Source organism: Aplysia californica, unplaced genomic scaffold (assembly GCF_000002075.1).
Source record: "Aplysia californica isolate F4 #8 unplaced genomic scaffold, AplCal3.0 scaffold00174, whole genome shotgun sequence".
NCBI lineage: Eukaryota > Metazoa > Mollusca > Gastropoda > Aplysiida > Aplysiidae > Aplysia > Aplysia californica.
This window is the reverse complement of record NW_004797444.1, coordinates 1,088,755-1,107,285: the sequence shown is the minus strand read 5'-3', so window position 1 is coordinate 1,107,285 and position 18,531 is coordinate 1,088,755. Positions and strand designations below refer to the sequence as shown.

Here is an 18,531-nt window from a genome sequence, read left to right as displayed (position 1 = left end):
TCTTAAGATTAGGAAACAGAAAAAAGTCTGAAAGAGCTAGGTCTGGTGAATAAGCCGGGTGTGGCAGGATTTCAAAGCCGCATTGTTCTGCTGTCCAGATTGTTTGTTGTGCTCTGTGTGCAGGGGCGTTGTCATGCCATACGAGGACTCCATTGCGGAGTTTTCCACGCTTTTTTCTCACCAATTCGGACCGCTCTTTGCTTCAGATGGCGCTGCAGTCTATTTTGAAGCTCTCTTTCGTTTTTCCAGAAGAATAGGAATAGCATCTCCTTGCGTGCGCAGATCGACTGCTGTTCAACAACAGTTCGGGTTCGTTCAGTGCGGAGTTTTAGGGTTTTTAAAAATATTTTAATGACCTCTCGCCTTTCCTTGTAAAGTCAAATTAAACGAAGAAAACAATCACCCTTTCCTCAGGAGGAAGTTTTTTTGTCAGCGTAACCATTAAAAAAAACGTTCTTCCGAAATTTATTTTAAAACTGCTAGTTTCACTTTGATATTTTAAACTAAATAGGGTAACCCTGTTCGCAAAGGGTGCGCATTTGCCAGGAGGGCGCCACGGAACTTTGAGGACACTTTTTAAAAAATAGCTCAAAGAGAGAAGTGGCCCCTCTTGTTATGTAGACTCTTTGATGGCACAGCTCCAGCAAAGAAAAACCAAACGTTTTTGTGCTTGGTTTCATTGAACATGCTGAATAGTGACTTATTATTGTCGGATTTTCCCGGAAAATTTGCACGTGTGTGTTCCAAATAAATTGTCTAAAGCCTGGAGAATTTTCATTACTCTATCATGATTCCTTCATACCCAGACCAAAGACTTATTGAACCCCTCTCGTATAATATAACAACCATCATCTCCTTTTCAGGCTGGTGGCAAGCATGGTGTATTACGGTCTGAGCCTGAATGTCGGGGGTCTGTCCGGCAACATATACCTCAACTTTTTCATCTCGGCTGTGGCAGAGTTGGCCTCGTACATCTTCTGTCTTCTTCTGTTGGACGTCACGGGTCGCAAGCCCCTCCAGTGTATCTCCATGCTTGTCGGAGGTGTGGCCTGTATTGCTACCATGGCACCTGTCATCACAGACGCCCCAGGTAAAGGGTAGAGCGCGTACGCTTGCTTTGTTTTTCTGTTTGTGATTGTGATGGATATCCTTGTCTTAATGTATGGTGTACACTGATACTTGTTACTCTTCAGACAATCTATTCAAATAAGACTTCAATGAACTCTGTTTCACAGAAATTGAAAAGGAGAAAAAGGGGTGTGGTTGGATAGCATTTTTCTTTTCTTTTTTTCTTCTTTTTTTGTTGTTGCTTTTCTTTGGTTTTGTTGGTCCAGTTGGTCGGTTGGCTGTTTTACGTTTATTTTCTATTTATTTGAAGAAGGGGGTACTAATATACCCGTATATTCGGGTCGCAAGCCTCGACAGGGTGTCTCCATGTCTGACTCTGAGGTATGGCCTGCATTGTTACCGTGGTCCCTGTTATTACGGAGGCCTGAGGTAAAGGGGAGAGCGCGTAAGCTTGTTCTGTTTGTAGTTGAGATGAATGTTCGCGTAAAAATGAACGGTGGACACCCCCTTCCACCCACCCCCATTTACATAGATAATCTGAGCCCACACCCCGCTCTCCACTATCTCTGGAATACTGAACACCGTCCTGCCCCAAAGCTTCAGTGCAAACTTATAGATTTCCTCTCAAGACGGCCAATATGTCTCCATATGAGTATCTACGAGTACTCACCTCCCATTGGACTGCGTTTGTTCTTGCCCTCAACGCTCAGCGTCCAAGCATGGTCATACCACTCCCTTCCTCTCCCCGCTTGTATATTCGGTTGACGACACTGTTACGAGCTCTTGTTCTACATATTAACCTCTTTGATCAATTACACATGCCCACACTCGCATTCGTCCACCGTGATTAGTCAACAGTTTTTGTATCTTTTCTAACAGAATGGATTACCATGGTTCTGTCAATGGTTGGAAAATTTGGAGCGTCTGCCGCTTTTGCAGTTATCTACGTCTTCTCGGCGGAACTGTTTCCAACTGTGATGAGGAATTCTGGGATGGGGCTCAGCTCTTTCTCCGCTAGGATAGGAGGAGTTGTTGCCCCCTACATCGCTGATCTCGTACGTTTTCTGATTTTCATAATAACTCAAGCATGCCTGTTTTTGTAGTCGTTGTTGTTTGTGTGGTTTGGGGAGGGGGCTTGGCAGGGGGTTCCGATCATAATGTAAATGATTCTACATGTTTCGACAGCTCCATTGAGACAGTGTATGTGTGTGTGTGTGTGTGTGTGTGTGTGTGTGTGTGTGTGTGTGTGTGTGTGTGTGTGTATGTGTGTGTGTGTGTGTGTGTGTGAGAGAGAGAGAGAGAGAGAGAGAGAGAGACAATAAGAGAGAGAGAGACAGAAAGAGATAGAGAGAGAGTATGAAAAAAGAGAGAGAGAGTGAGCGTGCGAGTGCGCGAGGGTATGTGTGTGTGTATGTCTGTGTGTGTGTGTGTGTGAGTGTGCTTGTGTGTGTGTGTGTGTGTGTGAGTGTGTGTGTGTGTGTGTGTGTGTGTGTGTGTGTGTGTGTGTATGTGTATGTATGTATCTACCATGTCACAGACAATGTGTCTGCGTGGAGATCAACAAATCGTTGTTTTATCGAATCTCAGATTGTTAAATACTACCCATTTTGGTATGTTTTAAACAGAAATCAGATTTGACCGCTAAAGTAATAAGTTTGACTTTTCATACGTTTCACGTTACTTTGTTCCATATAGCACTTGTGCAAAAGTTCGTGGTGACTCGTCACTTATCTGGGAGGTCTTTCGCTTCTAAATTTGATTGTAAACGCTGTACGCCACCGGGGCCCCATCAAGACGGTTTTCCTTATCTAAGCCGCGGGCTGTTTGGACTCAGCCTACCAGGGTGGCGTTGGCTGAGTGTGACACACCATCCCAGCAGAAAGATGGGGGTACTCGATAAAGTAACTTCCCCATAATGCACATCAACTCAAATCTATAGCGAGCATCTGTTGAGAGCTCAGACGTTGTAATGCGGACACCAAAGACATTATTTCAAATTTACAGCCAAGTGGGGTTTTATACAATGCACCCGGTACACATAGCGTAAAAATCATGAATGTCCAGAGAAATACGATATGACAAGGTGTGAGCTTCCGGGCATTGAAAATTACCTTTAAAACGACACTGGGTAAAACAGAGTTATTCAATCCATATTTTCGTGAATTTGATCAGTATGTAAGCGTTATTTTACAACTGTACTGAAACATAAAACATATCCTTTCACTAAAGATAAAAATAGGTTGAAGGGCGCAGTTGCAGGGATAGTATGCAATGCTTGGAAATTATTGCCGTTTCACTATCATCGTCACAAAATGTCAAACCTGCAAAAGACATCCACGATCACAGCTCGCCATTCATTTCTTTGCGTGGATGCTCTAAAGAATATATTATCTTGGTCTTTCCCCATCGCCAATTTGCTCAGGGTTCCAACGTAAGTTGCTCTGGGTCTACCCCTGCTTTGTTTGCCTTCAATGTGTCCAGTGAGAGAATGATGTTCAAGGCCTTTATGTCAATTCAAGTGTCCCAAAAATCGCATTTGTCTATTTCTAATTGTTTTTAATTTTTCTTTAGTAGCAAGCGGTCAATGTGGGCTTCTTTAAACACCGCCTCTTTCCGTTCCATAAAATTCTAAACCGTCTTTTAAGAAAGCACATTTCCGTTGCTTCCATTTCATTCTCACTGTCGTTGGTAATTGTACAACATTCACAGCCGTGTAGAAGATTCGACGACACATAGCCGTTTAGAACTCTCGTTTTGGTAGTCATTGAGATGTTCTTATATTTTAAGATTCAGCTCATTTTATTTAGGCTGCCTTTAGCTATTGCGATTCTTTGTTTTATTTTTGTTGTGAATATGGCATCAGATGTAATCAGATGTCTCAAATACTTAAATCGTCGAACTTGTTTGAGTATTCCATCTTTGTGTAAGAGGTCGCAAAGGGGATTGATTCACTGAGTTTTCAGATATTAATATGCATTCTGTTTTCTTCACTTTCAACAATAACCCTCCTCGTTCCCTGTCCGTCACGGCTGTATCTAGAAGCACCTGAAGATCTATTTCTGAATCTGAGATCAAATCTGATTCGTCAGCGTATCTGGTGTTAGTAATATTTTCACCATTCACTATGAGGCCTGCATGTACTTCTTTAATTCTAAGGATTGTTTCACTGTATATTTTAAAGAGGTCTGGTGACATCACATACCCTTGCTTCACTCCTTTTCTTAAGCTGCTATACTTCCTGTACTCTCTCTTAATTCTTACAGTAGAAATACAAATTCCTACTGATTCTTCGATCCTTTCCAGTTATGTCAAACATCTAGCTCTTCCAAATCCAAATTTTTCAATAATACAGAGCTTTCTGCACTTTAATACATTTTTAATTGCATTGTTAGGGTGAACATATTCTTGGTCATACTCTTTTTCTCATTCTCTCCATTTGTACTCACAGAACTTGTTTTGTTAAATGGCTCATAAGATAATTCTATTTATCTCACACACAATTGATCCAGGTGTCTTAGGTGAAGCTATTTTTTAAAATGACTAGATATATATCTTCTGGAATCTCACCACTGCCATAGATACAATTTGAGAGTTGAATTTTGTTGTTATTCTAGTGGCTAATCCTTTTGTTGTGGCAATCATACCAAGTGGAATATTTACTGGCTGTATAGCTTTTCCTTGTTTCATTTTCTTAATTGCAGCTTCTGTGTCTGCTTTCGGAATCGGCGGTCATTTTAATTTTTAAATTACATTTTAGTATCGGCTTTTTACCTCTACTACCTTTGAAACATTTTACGTTCTCTGACTGTCTGTTCAAAGCATCTCCTTCACTTTTTAGAATATTTCTTCTTTTTGTTCTCATGCAGCATGTGTTTGAGCATCATTTTCCCCACTTGCTTCTTTTATTTTGGAATGTATATTTGTTTGCTATTGTGATTTTGATTCTTCTCTATTTGTTCACATCAACCACTTATTCGTGCTTATTTTGCTTCATCATATTTTCACTTTATTTCTTTAATTAAAGCGTTATACTTTACCATGATATAACTTGCAATGCCGTGCCATTAAGCTCTTTATACAAAGAATCTAACGCCTTACCAGGCCCAGAACATCTATTCTGGGTTAGATTCCTCGAAGTGTGGCTATATCGTGGGTTCTATTCTGGTTAGACAGAATTCTTCGGCGACTTTAGTTTATAGGTCTATCGCTGAGAATTCTGATGTTTGGGTTGCTGACAAGTTTTCATAGGCTCTACACCCTTAAACGTTAATGTTTTACGCCTTCATGAAAATACTTGAGATTCGCTTTCATGGACATAATTTAGATTGTTTTGAAAAAGGTTGAAACAGCCTTTTCTGTTAGTGCCAATCCTGATTGAATGGGACGCAACATTCAAATACGGGATTGGAGGCTAAGGGGGCGCATGGATAGCTCAGTTCCAATCATGCAAGATAACGACATGAATGATCTTGACTCGAAAAGAAAACCCAAACCAACGGGGCATTATTGAACGCAGATTCCCATAGTTTTCAAGGCTTTCCACCCTGTTAGCAAAGTTTTATCGGATAAGAAGTCTGTTTTAATTGCAGTTAATTCCCATCACACCCCACTGCTTATCTATTTTCAGGAAATTTTGAGTGCATAAACGTAAATAGTTACAGGTGTACACTTGCAGAAAATTTCAGTTTTTTAATTGAAACTAAACCAGTTACGCTTAGTCAAAATGCTCACTTTCAAATGAATACGGTGTTTGCCAATAGTCACTTGTTGAAATACTTTTTAAAATTTTAATGTATGTGTTTTTAAACCCCTGTCGACACAATTAAGAAGGAGGGCTCCGACCATGTCTGTCAGGGCCAACACGTGTTGAGGGGGGTACAATGCCAAAGCACAACATTTTTTTTAGCCGAGATACTCGAAAACAATCCGTCCCACATTGGGTTCGGACTCAGGTTTTCTGCGTGCCACAGCGAAGTGGTCAACCGTCACATCACAGACTCCGGTGGTGAGATATTAAGGTCCCTCCACAGTTGTATGGTTACTTTGATTTAGTTTAATGCATCTGAAATGTAATTGTTGAGCGTTTTGTCGTTGCACGCAGAAGATGTACTTAAGTCCCAGTCCCACATTGGGGGAAGTTATCTTATGGAACACCTCCATTTGCCCACCTCTATGATGTATCCCTTTTAGCCCAGGTTAGCCCTGGCAGGTAGAGCCAGGGGAGCGCCCTTCCTTAGATATCGAAAGTTAGTCTATAGGGTACGAAGCATTAATTTATTGCCACATCATAATATCTGACGTCGTTTAACACATCTCCCTCAGGGCGACATGGTGGATGGCCACTTTGGCGTTGCTCTACCCCTCATCATATTCGGCGGTGCCAGTGTCCTGGCAGGTCTCCTCGCTCTCCTACTGCCGGAAACACTGGACCGGAAGTTGCCAGACACTGTGGAAGACGCTAAAAACTTTGCCAAGTGAGTTCGTTTTTAAATTTTTTTTTGATAAATACATTTTTCTAAAATGGCGTTCAGCCTGTAAAAAAAACAGTATATAATTCTAATGAGCGCAAGTCACATGGAAAAATGTGATAATGAATGTTTTGGATGTAGATCTATACACATGAGTGCCTGGGATGTTCGTAATGATTACTGAATGTAATTTTTATATTTCTGAAGAAAATTCTTTGACGTCCAACGAGTTATATAAAGGGAAGTAGTGAACATTCAGTCGAAATGCTCATTATCTATCTCTATTTTTGATGGGATCTTATACTCGAAAGTTTCTTTGTTTTTAAGCTTTGGATACTGATGTCTTAATAATAATGTAATTATCAGTACCCTCAACATTCGGAAACCGAGGTACAGCTTGTATTGGTGCATTAAATTTACTGCCTTACTGGAAATTTATTATTTTTGGTTTTCTTGTTGCATTTGAGAAAACGAACACGATTGCTCATATTCTCGGTGAAGGAATGTTTCGAGCATAATGTTTAGCATTATGTCGATGATATGGCGTTTAGGTGAGTGGTCTCTAGAGTGTGTCCTTGAGAAAGACACGATAAACCTAGACAAAAAAAATGGGGTATTGCACAGTAATGACCCGAGCTATAATGTCGTGAGTCTTGGTTTACCTTAATTTTTCTATTTAAGCCATTGTAAAACAAATTTCCCAAGAGGATTAATAAAGAGGAATATTTTTATTCTAAATACCAACCAATATATTTTTCTAGCTCAGAAATGCGGAGTGAAGGTCTTTCTGAAAAGGAAATGCGTGAGGGTAACGGTAGGATCATTGACTGGATCGTCCTACTTTGAACACATTTTTTTTCTCTCCAAAATGCAGTTTTATAAACGAAGATATATGACCAAGATATTGAACGTCAAACGCTATAAATTTTTGACGGACTTTACTGCCGAATCTTAAATTTATTTTACCACTGAAGATATGGGGTAGTATTATTATACCATCAACAAGATTATTTACGTTAAGAGGTTTTGTAGAGAATATTTATTGTGTTTCCTTTGTCCGGCAATTGCAAGTTTTATTTTCAAAGATTCTCTCATCGTGTTCGGTTTTTCATTGCGTGGCTCGATCGTTTCAGACAAAAGAAAGCAAGTGCCTACGTCCTGGACAATATGGCCGAGGAAAAAGACAGCTCCAACGGGAAATACAACCAGGCTTTCACTCCTGATGGATCATACTGAGCTAAAGGAACAAAGATCATTTCATAGATTCACTGCAGTGAGGAAAAACATCATTTGACACAACTATACATAGAAGGCTAATTATATGTATATTATGTCTTTGTCCAAAATTTGCACTTCTAATGTAATCGTACTTTTTATTTGGATGTGTCCGACTGATGTGGTTATGAAACTTAAGTAGAGCATACCTTTTATTTTCTTATTATAATCTTTTAGCGTCACACCTCCCTATCTAATTACTATGTCGTATCGGAAGTTAACTTGACGTTCCTCTTTGAGTGATGTTCTCGTACTTCACTGAATATCTTACCATGCCTCATCCGTGAAGATCGACAACGTGCTCACCTTCCAAATGAATACATCACTTTAATGCGGTGTTAAACTTCAACATCAATGACAACAATAACAGCATCGGATCAGTAACATCAGCAACAACAATAAAAAATGACATCATCATCATCAACGACAACAATAACAGCAATAATAACTGCAACAAAAACAACAACAACAAAAACAACAAGAACATCAATATCAGCAACAACAACAACATCATCATCAACAACAACAACAAAAACAACAACAACAACAACAACAACAACACAAAAACAATAGTAACAACAACGACGACGACAAAGATGACGACGAATACAACTACACCAACAACGAGAAAAGCAGCAATAATAATGCTTCCATCTGTTAATATCTTCTTCTTCTTCTTCTTCTTCTTCTTCTTCTTCTTCTTCTTCTTCTTCTTCTTGCTATATATTGACCTACCGGTACATCTTTCTCGCTGCTTTGTCTAAAAGTAGAGAGATCTTTACAAAGAAATGTTATATGGCATACGTATAAAAGGAAGAATAATGTTTTTGAATTCCTTTACGTTGTAGTATATTTATATATATAATATATATTAATCCATATTGGATAGGCCAGGATGGCATGAACATATTAAACTCCCTTTACATATTATTGTGTAGCTTTCACACAGTTACAAGGTTCTTGGCGTTTTGTTCTTTTAACATTCTTTAACCCATAGAAATGTATGCCTCTAAATGAACACACACTTTCAACAGAATCTCTTTTTAAAAAAAAAATCCCTTAAAAAGACTTACAATGGTATGCCTAAACGAATCCGAAAGTGGATTGCAAGAAGGAAATGCAATACCTTCTCTGTAGACAGTTGTAATCAATTAGCCCGTGGCGTGTGAAACAGAAGCTCCTTTCCGTTAACATAATTTCTCCCTAACAAACTCATTTTTATCTCATTTTTAGCAATACCTAGTTGCATAGCGGGTTCGCCATCTTGCTCTTGCAGAAACAACAGTAGTCTAAAAAACTTTCAACAAGGGCCTGACCAGAGGAACTTGTCTGCCGACAATAGTACAATCTGTAGCTTAAATGAATAGGAATAGCAGGGCTTGAGAATTTTTGAATAAGAATGAAAAGGGTACTTGAAACCTTTTTTTTCATTTTTCTTTAGATTGGGAGTTTAAAACCTTGAAAAATGAACAACTGTAGGAGCAAACAAATTAGAAAGTATGTAAAGAAATCAGAAAGATAAAATAGAAGTAGAATGGATACACCTTGGACAAAAACCAAACAGCAAATTTTACCGACCAAGACTATGGATGAGATGCACAAGGGAAGAGAAAGAAAGGAAGGTTTTGAAGTAGGGGAAGAGAAAGACAGGAAGGTTTTGAAGTAGGGGAAGAGAAAGACAGGAAGGTTTTGAAGTAGGGGAAGAGAAAGACAGGAAGGTTTTGAAATACATGAACTTGAAGGAAGTACATAGCTTTCAACCCTCAGGTGATGGGATACCTGCTGGACACAAGTGGAAACCATAGCCCGGAACAGACGATGGGGAGCTCTTGTTGGTGGTCTATACTCAGGCACAGAGTGAAAAAGATTGATGTTAATGAGAGTTTTAACCAGTTAAAAGTGTAGGGACTTGAGAGGACGAAACGCTTTGTTTCTTTATCAGGACATAACGGGGTAAATCCAGTCTGAGGTCAGATGTGAAGATTTCTGTCATAAAAGATGGAAAGTTCAGAGAGGTTTACCCTCTTTTAAACTCTTCGGTCACCAACGTTTCAATTACGAATCTGATGACTGCGCAATCTATGGTCTTACAGCAATCTTCACTCACACACACACGCACACAAACACACACACACACACACACACACACACACACACACACACACACACACACACACACACAGACATACACACACATATATATATAACATATATATTATATATATATATATATATATATATATGTATATATATTTATTTACATATATATATTTCATTATGTATATATTATTATATATATAATATATATATACATAATGGAATATTATATATATATATATATATATATATATATATATATATATACACTTAATGTGTTACACGTATGTTGATATAATTCTATGTACGTAATTTAACGCGTCCACCGACACAATTTAGATCATTTGGCAGGCGAGTTTCTACCCTGTTCGTCAAGTTTAACTCGGACTGAGAGGGATCCAACGTCCTGGTGGAAAGACACTCGATAACAATTCTCCTCACACGAGGATCGAACACAGGTCTTCTGCTTGCGACAGCGATGCTCCAAATCGGGGGAACCAGCTCAAGTTCATTTCGAACAACCATTCAAATTGTATGTTTCTGTGCATATCTGCGTCGGCGAGTTCTCAATCGTCTCACCTTTTGTCCTTCCACGTCTCCATTGGTATAAGGCACGTCTATTTGTCTTTGGATATCTTCGACCAGAAAGGGCACTAGCCCAAGGTCTCCATCCATTATTAAGACCCCATCCGGTACCCTGACAGTACTTTACCAAGGGATAATAATCGTTGTACTGAAGTTGCATCTTTATAATGACAATGATACACTGAAATGTAATATTAATAATAAACTGGAAAACAAGAAATATTTTTACCAAAAAATTATAACCACTGTTCTGATTACTATTAAAATGACCCAACGATCTAGTGGCGGCGGAAATACTATAGCGCCGCCTGTCAGATGGCATATAAGAACTTGAGGAAGACATGGTGTTTCACCATTAACAATTTCTCAGAGGATGAAAAGAACAAAGTTATTGATTTCATATGAGAAAATAGCTGTCAATATGGTATTGTAGGTCTAGAAGGCAAGGATAAAACAAGTCATCTACAAGGTTATATACACGTAAAGAAAAAAGTAAGATTCACAACCCTGAAAAAAGTATTTATAGCACATAAAAAAGCACATATAGAAGCAGCTAAAGGTAACCACAAACAGAATAAAACGTACTGCTCAAAGGACGGAAACGTATTAAAAGAAGTGGGAGCACCCACAAATACGCCAGTCCGAGGTGTTTATACGAAGGAAACTGACGCTTGTAGTTCAACAGCTACGTTTTCCCATAGAACATAAAATCGCTACCCTATAATTACAGAGTTCTGTCTGCTCATCAGTAGTAGGTGTACCTTGTTTTGAGAAATTTAACGTAAAAGAGTTTTGCGTTTAACTACGCGGTTAAGCTTTTTCGAATGCAATTCTTTAGATGTCTTGGTAACGACTCTGAATAATTTAACGGTTTTGATAGAGCAGGTAGAACATAATATTTGGTTTCTAACCTCATGGTCTCAGTAACTCAAAACGGCTAAAAATGTCAGATAGAATTTTGTAATTCTCAGGTAGTGAATGACCTAGGCTCTGTTCTGGTGTGGTGGAAATCTGTTTTATCGAGCACCTTACTTCGTCTTTCTGCAGGAATGCTGTGCCCCGCTCAGCCCAGCGCTGGCCTTGGCATGCATGGTTAAAGAAACACACCCCCTCAATAGTCTAAATGGTCTCAGTGTGAGATCAAACGTTCTGTCATAAGAATCTAATCTTTACACGAACCATGGGCTTGATCGACGCCACAGTAATAATGTTGACGCTGAACGTAGGCACGATGGTGGGTGGTTGGCGAGTGCTCTGGGGTGGTTCGCTTCTTTCCAATCAAACATCTATCGTCATTTCCTCTCCTCCTTCTTTTTGTGTTCGTTATGTTCTTGCAACCCTTCTATTTTTCGGCCCTTATAAGATAAGATTGTGTGCAAGCGCCGTAAAACTATTACTAAAACTAAGAACTTACGCTATATGTAAGTAGAACTCTAACGACGCTTTTCCAAGAAGTTGAAGAGGTTTGAAAATTAATGTCATCTTGTGGTCGTTTAAAAAAAATGCAATAGCAAGCCCAGCTGGACTAGGCTATGATTGAAGTGCTATTGAGTTTGTGTAATTTGTGAAAGCCATAACTCTGATTTAAAATCACCCTGCCATCTCATTCAAATGCTTTGTTGTATTTTCTCCCCTGACGTATATCGTCTTACTAAAAACTCTATTTGTAGCAAAATGTAACTTTGACGCTATAATTTACTTTTACTGACCCTTCAATTTTTCGAGGATTGTAATTTATTTCTACTCTACTCATACATTGTACTAGTCAAGTAATGTTTTTAAGATTTCTGCTACAGGTCTCATACATTACTTTGTGTAGCCTAAATGGATTTATGGTACTGAACACGAGTGTGACAGTACATTTTGACATTTAAGTCTAGTTTTCAAGATAATCAGGTTTTCATAATTTACAAATAACAGGTAAGGACAACACTGGCAATTACTTTATACTTATTTCACTCATTGTTTCTTGGCTTTCCTCTGGTCTCAAGTTCTGGTACATTTGTTGTAACAAACCAACAATAATCTGCTAACACACTATCAATCCCTTTGCCCTGATGTCGCTTTCCATAGCTACAATGACTTGGTGAACACGTCGCCCAAGTTCTTCAGTCACAGCACAACATTATTCATAAACACCGTCCACATCGTTACATACAACTAGGTGGTCTTTCATTATAAAAAAAGCCGGAAATCCGTGTCATTATTTCTAAAATGTGCTCCCTCTCACTCAATCAGCAAGCAAATTCCATTGCTAGAGCCTTGAACCCATCAATTCAGTTTTGTGTTTTGGCTACTGTAAATCTGTTAGAAGGTTGTTCAATCCATATGGTATTTTTGCTACAAACTTTGAGTGAAAATCAGGTTCATTAAATGCTGAAGCTTCAGTCTATTATACAGGAGTATCTCCTTCCCTTTCTTTCAAATCAGTAAATGTCTCTGGCTCGACAGGATTGATCAAAAATTGCCATGTGGTAGTAGACGTTGGGCAGATGGAATATCTTGATAATTAGCTTTATTTCAATTTATCTTAAGTCCTCTTCCAACGAGTTGCGCAATACAACAGTCATCTGAGTGATTGCTTGGTTCACGCTAAACCATTGGCACTGCAAAGAGCATTGCTTTTCTTTTCCTTTGCAACCACTGGGGAAGGTTTGTGGCACAACATACGTGAGAGAGACCAACTTTTGTCTTCGTCACCAACTTTGCATCTAAAAATAAGATGATAGACCTTTTAAAGTTACGCATCTTTCTCCTTTGTGCATTAATATCATTATTATGTTGTTTCGCCGCGAATAATGTAACAGATATTGCCGGGATATGTTAAACAATGACGAGGTAGAACGACTTTTGGCATAGAGTAAAAGGTCCAGGAGCTATAATGGTTCTGAAACAACACACTGTTTGCTAAGTAAAATCATAGTGGTCACAATGAAGCAATAGAGGAATATTTTTTATTTCGATACAACTTAGAAAACGATGGTATTTTCATAACAATTGTATCGTACAACTAAAATATATCTGTAGTGGAATATCAATGACATCGACTGTCCTATTGTATGTTTTTTAAAATTACATAAAGTAAGGAAAATCGACCACAAGCTGTATATAAAACACTAAGCCTAAACATAAAAAAACGATCATCATTTTCGCATTCTGTGTCCCAAAATTAGTAAACATCAAATGGTTATGAGCCCAAAGCAAATTCCTTGTAGACCAGTGTTATCAATACGCTTCCAAATCAACAGCATGGCAGAGCCTGTGTAATTGTCAATAATATCATGAGGAATATACAAAAATGCCCGAGGGAGTAATTTTACCAAGAGCATCATTTATTTATCTCGCTAATGATTGATATGGCTGTATAGGGCAGAGGGTTAATTTGGAACTGCATAATAATACTATATTGATTCTAACATCAATTTTGCAATTCAGGTCCATGCGTGTTTTTCAAAAAATCATATTTTACTCTTTTTATACATCTTAGTATGTCTCCCTGTCTCTCTGCCACCTCCCCCTCTCTATGTCTCTCTATTTCTCTCTGTCTTTCTCTGTCTCTCTGTCTCTCTGTCTCTCTGTCTCTGTCTCTGCCTGTCTCTCTCTCTCTCTCTCTCTCTCTCTCTCTCTCTCTCTCTCTCTATTTATCTATCTATCTATCTATCTATCTATCTATCTATCTATCTATCTATCTATCTATCTATCTATCTATCTATCTATCTCCCCCTGTCTTTGCCTCTGTCCCACCTCTCTCTGTGTCTGTCTGTCTGTCTGTCTGTCTGTCTGTCTGTCTGTCTGTCTGTCTGTCTGTCTGTCTGTCTGTCTGTCTGTCTGTCTGTCTGTTTGTCTGTCTGTCTGTCTGTCTGTTTGTCTGTCTGTCTGTCTGTCTGTCTGTCTGTCTGTCTCTTTATAATATATATATATATATATATATATATATATATATATATATACAAGGAGCGTACAAAAAGTTTTTTTACCTGACCATGAAGGAACAAAGGTAGAAAGCTGAAAATTGGTATTAAGCTTAGCCTTTCTTTATGTTGTCGCCTCCCGGAGTGATACATTTTTGTCATCGGTGTATGACCTTGAAAAGACCTTGAGAATAGAGGATATGTTGCGCAACGAATTTTTAGACGGCGCTATAGTATTCATGCACCAAAGAAAAGATCAAACACGATAGAAGTAAGGTTCAGTGATAGCAAGAATGTTTTATTTATTTAAAAACTGGAAACAAAAGGGGTAAAAAAGCAGGAGGCCTATACAACAATTAAATTAAAAGCCAAACGATCAAACAAGACCAAACCCAAAAGAAAACAGCTTTTAAAGAAAAAGTACAACACAAATTGAAGCCGAGCTGCTGCTCGGCGACTGGTGTATTTCAATCCTCATGAATTAATGTTCCCATCACTTGGGAGTCAGCAGGTTTATTGGTAGATGAGAATGACAATCAATGCTTGCACAAACAGGAGCGCACAGAGACAACAGAGAGAATAACATAACATTATGCAAAATACAAGATTAGAACATAAAAACCTGTACAAATTGTGATTTAGGGATCTATGAAGTTTAATAGACATACATGTATTTGGAAGGATGCGTTTCAGTTTCTTGTGAATTCGCTGTGGACTGAGAAACCAGCGGTATCTGTTCGAAATTGGAAGGTGTGTGTGTGTGTGTGTGTGTGTGTGTGTGTGTGTGTGTGTGTGTGTGTGTGTGTGTGTGTGTGTGTGTGCGTGTGTGTGTGTGAGAGAGAGAGGGAGAGAGAGAGAGAGAGAGAGAGAGAGAGAGAGAGAGAGAGAGAGAGAAAGAGAGAGAGAAAGGCTGGGGGGGGGGGGATCTTCATCTTTGTTTTCAAAAGTCAAAATTCACCATTCCATAAGTAATTTCCAGTCAAAAGCCGTGTGTCAGACAGTAATTATTTCGCATGATTTAATGTTCCTTTCTCCATTTCTCTTCTGTCGGACCAACTTATCAGAGTGCTGCTGCGCTGACCTTATCAAACCCGGGAGAAGGCAGTACATTAATAAAATGATGGTCATTGTCAAAGCCCTTCTATGTTTGGGCTTGATTGGTAATAGTTTTGTCACCCGTATCTTTTTGACGTCAATGCTTGTTCGAATGTGCGTCGTTAGTAGATTAATCTTCAGATTAAGTTGTTCACCTTTCTCATGGTTTTTTTTTTGGGGGGGGGGGGGGGGGGGTATTTCTTTTTGTTCATATATTTTGTTTTATCATAGTTTGTTTTTAGGTGGAGGGAATTAATGATGATGTTTTTATGAAATAAATATTTTCTTAAAAACGCCCGAATAGCTTAAAAAGAACCTCGCCCCTCCCCCTAGAAAAAACCAACAAAAAACAAAAAGCTCCAAATAACCCAAGGTAATTGCTGCATAAACAGACTGGGGTAAGAAACTCTCGAAAACAACTCTTACATTCATTTGAGACATGATAGGAGAAATAATGTCACAGGTACTGAAAAGTCACAGACAGGTAAGAACGGTGCTATGAACAGTGATTTGATAATAGTATGTGAAGTACGTCATGATGTAAAGTTCTCAACCTGAACGAGGACAGGACGTGAGATCAGAAAGTGAATGATACGTCAAATTCTAGGGAATGTAGAAATCAGTATCTTTCCGCGACTGTTGAGCGATTTTTATCGAAAATGTCTGGGGGGGGGGGGGGGGGGGGAGGGGGTTGTAACAATCTCCTTCCATTAAAAATCACATTTTCGTGTGAAGTTTACTGAGACGTTTGTTTGAAGCTATGTTATTTTATAGAACAGTTACGAGAATACAACTTCATTAGTCATCACAATTTGGTGGCATTTTCTCGTCAGTTACACACAAAACATCAGGTAGCCCTTTCCCTTTTAAATCGCACAAATCCCACCTTCTATGCAAGATAGCTAAATATTTTTTATTAAGTTCTATGAGAAATAAATAAGCGTTAATGTGATTGCAATAACTCTCTGTATCCCAAAAACGGCTAGTGCCTGATTCCACCGAGCCGTGACACAAAGTATTACTGTCTGTTTTCTTCTTTCTGGTGGCTAGTTGTTGGGGAGTCTGGTTTATTCAGAGTTAAAGCGCTTGATAACCTGCTAATTTGTTGGCATCGGAGGAGGCGTTCTTGAAGGGAACTGTCCACCCATGTAATGACGACATTGACAGCAAGCTTTCTGCAGCTCAAGATTCTGTTAACATAATATTTTTGTTTGATGTCTATGTACCGTAACTTGGATGGGTTTTTTTTTCTAAATTAGCAGAAATAGGTTGAGCTCATTACGTAGTCTCAATCAGCTTGCGATATAGTCGACTCGAATCTCTTTCCGTTCACACAAGAATCCAGTCTCTTGGTGCTTGATACATATTTTACACACCGACTTAGGCTCTGCTGAGTTGATTCTGATAGACATTTGTTTCCAAAGTTTAAGTCACATAAGACGTTTCCAAGAACTCGTTGCCTGTTGCACGCTTCCCCCTACAGATCAAGGCCTGCAGAGCCGCGCGAAATGTTGCATTTAGCACGTAGAAAATGATGACATTCATGCCCGAATTGAGGAGACCCAATAGGTTGAAGAGATTATACACGACCCTTATCACTTTGTGGTGATAATCCAAACCCATGCACACCACGGTCGGGGTGAAACAAATGAAGTAAACACCAAACACAGTCATGAAGAAGCGCAGACTCTTTAGTCCCTTGGTCTTCTTCCGACGTTCAGTGGTGACGTCGCTGGTGAAACCATTAGCTGTCACATGAGTGAACGGTACTTTGTCTCCGACAACTTGGAGCGAGGTCTCGGAATTTCCTTCTGCGCCATTTTGCCCATCTGCTTCTGGGTGAATGGTTTTTACGGAATCTCCTAAATGTTTGTTGTGTGTCTCTTCAGCTCCTGCGTGTTTTGTGAAGGTCAAAGTAGTGTCTTCGCTGTGAAACCTGGGAACCTGTTCCTTAGGATCGTCGCTCTTAAACTTACCTGCCCCATTCACCATTTCATTTCTTAATGGTGCTTTAGCAACACCATTTTCACCATTACGATTTTTGAAAGAATCCATTTCCCAACTGAGGCTTTTTAGCTTACCATTTCTCCATGCTATTTGCTTAAAAGCTGACCGCTTTGTGTCGGCTGAAGTCGTGTCTAGACGATCATTTCTGCAAGCTATATTATCTAACCCGAGCTCCGCAAGGCCGTTGTTTTCTCTAGTTACCTCTTCAATCGACATATCCCTAGGGCTGTTTTCATCATAAATTGTGTACCTAGCAGTATGAGATGCCAGCCTCAAAGACACAGAGCTGGCATACCCAACTTCACTCCCTTCATCATTCAAGTCTCTGACAACACTGTTTGCAACAACGTTCTTACCAGTAGACGAAGGGCGTGTGTCGGTTTTCGAGTTTCGACGCAAAGAAAAAAAGCAAAAGCAACAGGATGACTTTAGCACTCTTCCAGAACTCGCATCTTTTGGAACCGCCGACGAACTCTTCGTTTTGTCACTTGCATTCACCGCCCCAATAAGACGCAGCTGTCGGAACGTAGCCTTGAGAATGAGGCCGTACATGGTGGCGCCTATCACGATGAACGTGCAGTAGAGGGTGATGTTGGAGTAGAACATGTAGCCTACGGGCATGAGCGTGGTGACGTCACAGCGAGAGGCGTCCCTGTCGTGAATGATCTGGGGCAGCAGGCCGTAAAGGACGCCCAGCACCCACGTGACGATGATGAGGCCTAGCGTCACAGAACGGCTCACCAGACGCTGGTACAGGTAAGGGCGAACGATGTATAGGTACCTGAGGGAAAATACACACAGACACATCAAATTATTCTTTGCGTGACCAGACGCATATAAAATGTGAACAACTGTTCTCTGCTTTTGTGTGTGCATGTGTGTGTGTGAGAGTGTGTGTGTGTGTGTGTGTGTGTGTGTGTGTGTGTTTGGGTGTGGGGGGGAGGGGGATAAGACAAATAGATAGACAAAACAGGTACAGATATCTAAGGAAAATTACATACACATACCATAATATGATTGTTTGA

The 18,531-nt window shown here is 39.5% G+C and overlaps 1 protein-coding gene across 1 annotated transcript in view; it reads left to right on the top strand.

Moving 5' to 3' along the window:
* Positions 1-8,239, top strand: part of LOC101860568 (organic cation transporter protein) — a 30,925-nt gene extending 22,686 nt beyond the window's left edge. The window contains exons 7-10 of the mRNA XM_005098190.1: positions 864-1,090; positions 1,948-2,123; positions 6,391-6,542; positions 7,670-8,239. Of these exons, the coding sequence (XP_005098247.1) occupies positions 864-1,090; positions 1,948-2,123; positions 6,391-6,542; positions 7,670-7,772 (658 nt within the window). The 3' untranslated portion in view covers positions 7,773-8,239. The remainder of the gene's footprint in view (positions 1-863; positions 1,091-1,947; positions 2,124-6,390; positions 6,543-7,669) is intronic.
* The last annotated feature ends 10,292 nt before the right edge of the window (positions 8,240-18,531 follow it).